Source organism: Crassostrea angulata, chromosome 7 (genome assembly GCF_025612915.1).
Source record: "Crassostrea angulata isolate pt1a10 chromosome 7, ASM2561291v2, whole genome shotgun sequence".
NCBI lineage: Eukaryota > Metazoa > Mollusca > Bivalvia > Ostreida > Ostreidae > Magallana > Magallana angulata.
In genome coordinates, this window is record NC_069117.1 from 39,253,073 (window position 1) to 39,263,109 (window position 10,037).

General features: G+C 34.2%; 2 protein-coding genes across 2 annotated transcripts; one reads left to right on the forward strand and one right to left on the reverse strand.

Moving 5' to 3' along the window:
* Positions 1 to 1,687: 1,687 nt before the first annotated feature.
* LOC128192172 (uncharacterized) lies at positions 1,688 to 6,001 on the forward strand. Its single transcript, XM_052864661.1, has 3 exons — positions 1,688 to 1,890; positions 2,373 to 2,477; positions 2,764 to 6,001. Exon 3 carries the CDS (start codon positions 2,801 to 2,803, stop codon positions 4,622 to 4,624), a length of 1,824 nt encoding a protein of 607 aa, XP_052720621.1. The 5' UTR covers positions 1,688 to 1,890; positions 2,373 to 2,477; positions 2,764 to 2,800; the 3' UTR covers positions 4,625 to 6,001.
* A 179-nt stretch (positions 6,002 to 6,180) lies between these two features.
* Positions 6,181 to 9,729, reverse strand: LOC128192173 (vesicle-associated membrane protein 4-like). The gene is made up of 7 exons (XM_052864662.1): positions 9,483 to 9,729; positions 8,535 to 8,581; positions 8,393 to 8,446; positions 8,032 to 8,132; positions 7,231 to 7,310; positions 7,040 to 7,091; positions 6,181 to 6,533 (listed from the first exon to the last, which is right to left on the reverse strand). Exons 1-7 carry the CDS (start codon positions 9,546 to 9,548, stop codon positions 6,505 to 6,507), a joined length of 429 nt encoding a protein of 142 aa, XP_052720622.1. The 5' UTR covers positions 9,549 to 9,729; the 3' UTR covers positions 6,181 to 6,504.
* Between the last annotated feature and the right edge of the window lie 308 nt (positions 9,730 to 10,037).

Below are 10,037 nucleotides of genomic sequence, written 5' to 3' on the forward strand. Positions count from 1 at the left end.
GGAGGGGGGGGGGGGGGGGGGGCTGGCGTAGTATTTCTGTTCCTTCAATTTCACTCCTAATTTCCTTATTTTTATATCAATGTTTTACATACTCTCAAAAGTGTGTGGGGGGGGAACAAATCCATGATAATTCATTTTTTTTTTACATGTATAAAATAATTGCTGTGAGAAATTGCCGTGCCTGTGGTGCAATTAATTAATGAATAATACGTGAATAATAATAATATGCAGCGCATAAAAACGGTTACATAATGTTACAGATGTGTGTATATTTTTATATATAAAGAGAGAAAACAATAAAAACCACGGCATCTCCCCAGCTTTCTTGCAACAGTACATGCGTCGGATCAATTTTTTAAAATGAACGTAGTAAAATTATCAAACAAGTGAAAAGCTGTCAATGTGACAGCAAACCGGGTTTTCTTTTATGTAAACTGTATCCATAATCCATGTCAACCCTTATCCAGTGAAATGGAGTTCCCTACATGTATATGCAACATTTTGCCAAAAAATGACTAAGTTCAAAAGCTAGTATTATTTTCATAAATTATCGGAAATCAAAATCCTAGCAATATGCACACCTCTGATATATGTACAATTGATCTGCAAAAGAACAACTTCCTATCTTGAGAACTGTAGGAGGAGTTATCCGTACAATGAGGGTACCCTATATGCAATATTTTGCCAAAAAATGACTAAGTTCAAAAGCTGGTATTTTTTCGATAAATTATCGGAAATCAAAATCGTAGCAATATGCACACCTCTAATATATGTACAATTGATCTGCAAAAGAACAACTTCCTATCTTGAAAACTGTAGGAGGAGTTATCCGTACAATGAGGGTACCCTATATGCAATATTTTGCCAAAAAATGACTAAGTTCAAAAGCTGGTATTTTTTCGATAAATTATCGGAAATCAAAATCGTAGCAATATGCACACCTCTGATATATGTACAATTGATCTGCAAAAGAACAACTTCCTATCTTGAAAACTGTAGGAGGAGTTATCCGTACAATGAGGGTACCCTTTTGGCAGCCGCCCGCCCGCCCTTTTCACCATTTTAATAACCGGATATTTCCGTTGGAAAACCCGGTTAAAAAGTAATTAATATCGAAGCCAAATTTTTACGTCATAATGCCCACCTCCAATAACCATACAACCGCAGTTAGAAGTGTTTTCCAGTGGGTATTTGTATGTCCTTTTTTTTTTTAAATCGTCTCTAATGGTTTCTGCTTTTCTTTGCAAGTATTCATTGAGTTAAGACGCAGGTCAAAATGAATTTTATTTCAGTTCTCTTTAAATCAAATGTTAACATCGCAGTGTGTTACTCTTTTCTTTTTCTCCTTTTAATATCAAGAACTGGAAAAAAGTCATGAAAATCAAAATGCTGAAGTTATTTAACATAGTCAGAAGAAATATTGCATAACACAAACCCACAGATGGTTCTTTGTTGACATAATTTTGCATGATTTAGTTTGCATTCAACTTTCGTGCTTTGTCCTTAGCGAACCATTCTTGCATATATATTAATACATTAACTTCCAATTTTTTGTGAAAACTTGAAGTTGGTTAGTTCTGCACAACAATAGTAAATTCAGAACTGAATATGTAAACTGGTATTCGGAAAAAACCCAAATATTTAGGCAATTAATTCTGATCAATTTTAATTAAGGTAAGAAAAATTTATTTGCAGACGGTATCGTGGGTTTTTAGTGAAAACAACGAATGAATAAAAACAACAGAGATGGAAATGTACAAATTTGTTAATTAAGCATCGAGTGCTGTACATTTATATTAATGGCCTAAAGATGACAGACTAATGTATGACACTTTTACCAAGAGACCCTGACTCTCATGGCTAAACACAGAGCGGAAAGGTTGACTACCGGTAAGGTTTCTTTTGTTATTAATTCTCCCCCAAATGTTCCCCTTTTATCAAGTGCTTTTCTGATCTTTGATCATATGAAATATAAAATTTGTTAACTAAACCACATGACATCATTTGACAAAGGAGGTAAAAATAATATATAACGAGTTAATTGTAAGATTGGTCTGTTTAACACGACTTTGAAATCTCGAATCACTTTATGGTGTATTTCGTGGTTTCGTACTAAATGACAACTCTTATTTCGGAAAAAAGGACATTATCACTACAGAAAAACGAAAAAAAAAAGACCACATAATACAGTCATGTCTATTTCTATTGTTCTGAAAGTGTGGTCAACCGTATCATTGCGGATAAACATTATAGTACAATCTTACTTCCGTGTAAAGAATCCCTTGAAATAGGTCTTGGAACATAATTACCATACAATGTGTTTAAAATGAATCAGGAGCATCCATCATTTTAACGTATTTCTTATCAAACAGGTAACCGGTGATTGATATAAATAATTCTCACAAGGATCTGCTATTTACATTCAAAACACATGAACTCTTCGTGTCGAGAGGAAGCAATAGCCGAACTTACATCTGGTAAGTTTATAATTTTCGTTTAAATACTCCTCTTTCTATTTTCTTCTTCTCTCTCTAAAATCGACCAAAACGGCTTAATTAGATTTTAAAAGTACTAACCAATTGTTGGAATTTTTGTTTGTTTGTTGGTTATTTTTTTTAAAGAAGAGATTTACAACGGAAACCAGAAACTCTATCTATCTCTTTAAATAAATTTTGATTGTGCTTGGCATATTCGTGGCATAGAAATTGTTTTTGGCGTTATAATAATTAACCCTTTGTGTATATTTTAATTTACTTCCGTCAGGTTCGGTTTGTGTCTTTATCACAACCCTATCGTCACGATGAAGACGGCGGCCTCTCCACTTATACTCCTGCTGTGGATATTCTCTGTGAATTCCAGGGAACTGACACTCCCTGCTTACAACCTCAGATCAGCCTCAAATCACAAAGTCATGCCCCTCCCTGCAGCGACAGGGGGCAAAGCCGTGTTGGTAGGACAGAAGGAACCGCTGTCTCTAAATGTATGCATTAGGAAGAGGTCAAGGGTCAGTTTGGATAATCTCAGATATTCTAATCATAATTCCTCCACGGTTTTCAACGTGACGTTTAACAGTGGAGAGTGGATGGGCAGATATCACGCTCGACCCGACGATGACTGGAACTCGTTCAAAAATACGGGTATATTTCCGAAAAGCTACATGCTGGAGCCGGGCTGGCACGTCATAAAAATATACGTGGAAGATTTTCAACACACGTTCACAGAGGGAATCGTTGTGGATAAACTGGTTTTTAATGTGGATGATCCGTGGATGGATAATGACGTGTTATCGTGCAAAATCATATGCACGGAGAAAAATAATTTTCCAATCAAAATACCGCTGTTGACCAGCAATTCTTTTCCGTCTCGGATGGAACAGCGGTCTTTTCCTACCGAGTGTGCTGAAGTGGACAATGTGGATATACCCTTGTACAACGCTTTCATAGACAGCTTCACCATAACTTCCTCTCTCCCCCAGTACAAGTCCTTCTCCAACAGGCGAACAGAAAATACCACTAATTGTCCGCATTTGAGCGCGGAATTGTGGCGGTTTGATAATTTCACTTTAGGACCGTCATCGTCCGAAGTGCTCCACAGTAAAACTGCCAGAATGTCATTTTATTCGTCATCAGCAAACCAATTCATCGTCATCATTCGCTTTTACTTAGAGGGGCAGAAAAAGGGAAGCGTGGATTCCAAAATTGGGTCGCTGCTAACACTGGGGTTAAAGACTCTAAGCGCTCCGATGACAGTAGCAATGCGATACAAGGAAAAATGGGGAAATTTATCCAAACCAGAAACAAAACAATTCGATAAAAGCCACCTACAACAACTATGGCAAATTCCTGACTTTTCTTGGACTGAAGACAATCTCAACTACATCATTCTTACGGCAGATTCCGCAAATCTGGATTCAGTTGTTGATAATTTGCGTTTGGAGAAAAGACCGTTCAAGCCCGAGACACAAAAAACTATTTACAAGAGTGATGACGTGCATATAGTGGCTGTCTATGTAGAAATGTGGTGGCTCTCTCCCGATAGAATGAGTGTCCATCTCCCCAACGGTCAGACCTTTGAGGGCGTGGCCTATTTACAGGTCTATAGACCCATTCCATGGAACGATGGATATTCCCAAGTGTTTGTTCTGTACCAGGATGGAAACGCTCGATTCATTCCCGTGACCCCGGAAGGACTGGACTGGATTCCGTTCGGTACCTCCGTTATTCTCGGCCAGACGTACAGCGACTCGATACGACCTTATACCTCGATCCAACAACTGGACATTGACCCGGAGAGGTGGTCCATGCGTATATTCTATAAAGATGGCGGTTCGATGCTACTGAACATCAACAGTACCTATAGCGAAACTCAGGTCCAAGTGTCAAAGATATTCTTCACGAGGGATAGGTACACGCTTCCGTTTGCGACTATCCGGTCCATGTACGTTGCTGAAGGGAATACTGATGTTGATAGTGTCAAGGTCGATGATAAGCAAACATATCACGTGATGGACCAGTGGGGGTACGTGCAAGGCAGGAGCTTCGCTTTCTATCGTAGTTGTATCTCGCGGCATTTAACATTAAGTCCCGATATTCAAATAGATGTGCTGCAAACAAGAATAACTTGAATGAAAAAAATGTAAAAGGATTGACCTTTTGAGAAAATGCACTTTCATCGCGTTACGGTGACGTTGACGAAACGGGAACCTGTATTCTGCTCGAGAAGCATGTAATGTTTGAATTTGCATACTTCGTTCTTCTGATGTAGTGAACTGATTAAACTGTTTAACTTTTAAATTTTGTCAAAAGAAAGCCGAGACGACATGCATGTTAATGAAGGAGGTGTTTATAATAGCTCTAGGCTATTGTAACGAAATCGGTACAAAAGTAATGAAGGAAAAATGACATTATCTCATGTACATTGTATAATGATTTATATGTTATAATAAATTACAGAATATTATAAACAAAAATCACAGATGGTGGAAAATCAAATTGTTCAACCTATAGCTATCTTACTTAATTTGATTACAAACATTCATTTCATCTTTGTTATAAGTTATGTTATCATCATAAAAGAAATTTAAGCAGTGAATTAAAATGTCCACAGTTGTTTTTTTTTTCGTTTTTAGAATTTATTTTAAAATTCTGGCTATGTCATGTACATGTCATGTACATGTAATGTCATGCAAACGGGAAATATCTGCAAGAAATTAAACAATTATAGGACATGTCAACATCAAATAAGATTGGTAGAGATCATTCCATTTGTAATACAATTTCTTCTTCTTAAACATTTATGTGCTTTTGTAAGGTATTTTTACTAGCAATAAATTAATAGGCATTCACGTTAACATCGCCCGAAATAATTTCAAGAAAATTGTACACAGTGACGCAATTTCTTGGCTTGATTAAGCACAGTCTTTTGTGACGAATTTCTTAATGAATTGCAAAAGCACACGTCTCATAATTTGAAATACTAGTGTAGGTTCAACACACATCACTAGTGTATAAAGACAGAATTATGATGTCTCATTGAAAAGCAACAAGCAAAACATTTGCTACTTTACTCTGTCCCGAGTTTTTTCTTCCACCACTTTTTGCTTGATATTTCAATAATAGTAAATACCTTTGTGCTCAAACTACGTTCATCCACTAATATGAAAAATATCCAGATTATCTGTTTTAAACCGCCCCCTACCGCTTCAGGTTTCAATACAGATCCCAAAATTGAAAGTCTACGGAGATTTTGCTTTGCATCAGCCAATAATAAGCCCGGATGATAACGTTAAAAAATTGCGCGATGTATTCCGAGTGTATTCCGAATGGAGAAAAGATGTAAACATTTCCCATTATAAATCTCCGTAAGAAAATTGTTTTCGTTCCTGTAAAATTTTATGAGTGAAAAGGGATAATTGTTCAATGAAGATATCTTGGATATATTCCCTTTCATCGATTTTAGTTGTATTTCTTTCACAGGTATGTGTATTTTTATTAAAAATCATCAAAAAGTGATGGAGGCAATAATTTGGGACAGACTGTAGATGGTTTCTGTTGAGTAAAGCTACTCTGCGTACGTTTATGTATTAGTTAAATACAAACTATATTCTCTAGCTAGCAAATTAAGCAAAGGCATCAAATCATATTGGAAACCTTGTACCAAAAACAAAAAAAGATCAAATTATGAATTTGCTACAAACTTCAATATTCAATTCACATTGCAATACAGAAAAAGATGTTTGTTATTCAATACTTTCGGTACATTTACCAAAATACAGGTTTACACATGTTTGAAATGTATGGTAATATCTTTCCATATTTTGACTATTTCAAATATATTTCACTGCTAACTTAAAAATAATAATACAAGTAACAAAAAATATAGATGTCTCTTTGTCAAAACTAATTAAAAGATTCTACAAGAAGCCAAGAACACATCCAATGGTTTTCAGATCTGAAGTCTTGCGGAAAGCTCCTTAATTCTTTGAAAGCACCAACTCCTCATATCTCAATTCCGTGACTTCACAATTATGGGAACTGAAAATTAATATGTAAATTTAATTTAAAAATTTTATTGGTAATTTTAATCTACATCATATAATGTTGGATAAATCAACTTGCTTTTGGCATGAAAAAAAATATTACTGGTAATATGCAAGTTCTTGAGCTTTTCCAACAATTAAAAAAACCCAACAACCTCAATGTATAATGTAGGTTTCTATGAAAAACCTTTTAATGAATATACCAAGCTATGCATGTAACTGTTCACAGTTGAGATTTGAGTTCATCTTAAAAATTAGTTAAATCAATGATATTTATCATTTTACAGTAGTATGCGACACCATTGATATTAAACCCAACACATCAAATGGATTGGAAAGGCCATCATTTTGTGTAAAAAAAAAAATTAACTCCAAGTAATTAAAATACATTTGAGGATTTTTTTAGGAGCTTCAGAAGTTTCAGTTGGAAATGAACACACATTTGTATTGAAATGGAAAAATAATTATTAGAATAGAGGTTCCAAGTATGATGAGACTTACTGATAATCACAAGTAGAACAATTAGAATGATCACAACTAGTGCTAACTTCATCTGAAAAACAATTCATTTTTTCATTGTAAAACATTTTGCAAAATAATAAATGGTAAAATAAAGATGTGGAATTTATTAGAATAATATGTATTTTAAGTAAATTAAATATGGTATAATTCTCATTGTTGGTTTCTCTTACTTTACAATTATTCCACCACATCTTTTTGTGAAGTCCTCTTGCACGACTGCGAAACATGTCAGCATTGCCAGCTAAATTATCTGCAGAGGTAAATAAATCTTCAAGTAATCATTTAAATGTATTTCATAACAGTGATACTTCGTGAGCTTAATAAATAGCTCAAATGCACTCAGAAATTTTTTTTTAATTTGATCAATTTTTTTTTAATGGACAAAAAATTGCCTAAAAAAGTTCTAATTGATTGAACAGAAACTCAATGTCTGGCCCAGGGGCCATGAAAGTGAGATGAGTTCACTTTTCATTTCAGCCTCACTTTTATGAAAGGGCCATATAGTGGAAAAAAGAGACCGAGATCAAAAGTGGGCTCATCTAACTTTTATGGCACTTGGGCCTGAATATATGTTTTCCATTTTTGTTTTCACTCTCAAGATTGTTTTATACTCATATGACAATGAGTCAGGAATCAAGAAACAATCTGTACATAGGTAATGATACAAATCAACATTTCCACTGATTATCAAAAGATTTCAGTCTTCATCAGAGAAATATATTAACCTATTTTTTAAGAAGAAAATTCTACAGAAAACTTCCCTTTACGGAAGTGGGGGATGAGAATGAACAAAATATTTTTCAATCCTTCTTACCAAAATCTATACATATCGTTAAGTGTTAAAATATTAAGGATGCATGTATATGATGATGCTTACATCTATCATATGACAATGGTTTCTTTATCATTCTGTTCTAAAATAAGATCAGTGAATTTGTCTTCACTTGTATTATTAACGTATATAATTTTACCAGATTGGTCCTGCAGATCCTCTAGTCGATCTCCCCTTTCCATGACCTTTGACACATTATTTTGCATCACACCCACCACTTCATCTACCTGATTCTGCAGTCTTGTAAAAAATCAATATAACATCAAGTTAAAATAAATAGGTAAATCAGATTTCAGGGTCAAAAATCTTAGACAATCTTGCTTTTGCTCTCAGTCTAACTTTAGCATCCTTAATTTCTTATGTAAAAGTGGGACTGAGATAAAGTGAGCTCACCGAAGTGTTATGGCCAAGGCTTGATTATTCCAAGTTTGAAGTATATTATTGTCAATAAATAATACAATATAATTTATAGTATTAGGCCAAGAATAAATGAATAATACCTGTCTATCTTAGGATCGCTCCTGCTTCCACCTGGCTTTATGGACCTAGGTCCTCTGGAAATAAAAAAAACCCAGATTATTTAATTTGAAATCATTTCCTATTAATATTTGTAACCATTCAGAGTACTAAAGGAATACCTACGTCAGAAAGAAATCTTCATCATCACTATCGGCATCTAGAAGGGATGCCTAAAAAGAAAAGATAAGTAAAGTATCAATATCAATTCTAGATCTTTCCTACATTTTTCATATGTATTTTGGTGAAGCTAATTTGTTGAGTGTGTTCCCTTAAGTTTCTCTGTACATGTACCTCAGACCCAGACCTCTATGAAAGGAAAACTATCCAAGATAAAATATCTTCATTGAAACATTATTTTTCACTCAGAAAAACAACAGGGACAAAAACAGATTTCCAAAGAAGATTTATAATGGAAAATGTTGGCAGTTATCTTTTTTCCATGCGAAAGTCACTCGGAATATCTCACACGATTTTTCCGTATTATCACCAGGGTATATACTGTTCGATGCAAAAATCTCTTGGGGCTCCCTTAATTTAAGTAATGAATTAAAATTTGATAAGCTAGAGTAGGTCTTTCAAAAAAGAAATCCTGGATATTGTTCTTATTTTTTAATGAACATCATTTAACCCCTCAGATTTTTTTTTATGATTAAAGAGTAATTAAGCAAAATGTGAATCAAGGATATATTGGGACAGAATATAGTATTTTCTTGCAGGGACGTATATACGTCCCTGTTTCTTGTAATAAAAATCGGAATTCTATAACACGTGCACATGTATATTAGATACTTAATATGCTTAATAAACTCTGACATGAAGAGTTATACAACTTTGCTCAGGATTGGAAAATATAGCTTGCTGCCCCCTCCCCCAATTTCTTTATCGTATTGTGATTTCTGTTTTAATTGACAAGGGTAATGATATTGAATAAAGAACTGCTACATAAATTATACAATTAACATTTAGAACAAACAGATTTTACCATTTATTTCACAACATAATTTTCACAATGTCAAGTTATCGCCAAAATATAATGAAATAATAATCAATCCATATATTCTATTTTATTACCTTCTCGTCTCTTCTAGCATGACTGTAGTCACTGCCTGCTGGGTTCCTCACAAATTTGGGGGGCATATTAAATAACTTACAAATTTCGGTTTGTCAAACTCAGATGCTGTATATCATTTTTAGAAAGATAAAATAATCATTAATTTACATCTAAATTCCCCATCGATTAGGTTAAAATTTGTTCACAGTTATTTCCCTGAATCTGAAATATTGTAAAGAAATTTTATCTGTTTACAATTTGACGTCGATGATTTATCACCAGAAGTTATACACGCAGAGTGAATTTAAAACTAAAACATACAGCTTCAGATTTTCCGGATAAAAATAAAAGCACGTTGTAACAAGCAGAGGATAAAAGCATCATCGGAATGTCTACGGATGTTCTCTCCGTCTTTTTCAAATCAACGTTTTCTTGGTTATTTTCTGGTCAAGAATTTGGGCTGTCCAATTTTTTTTGTTTATCTTTTGCAGTTTGATTTAAACTAACTTTTCAAGTTGCAACTAATATATAAGCCTAAAACCCATAGCTTTAGTGGAGCAGACTTTTTTTTCAAT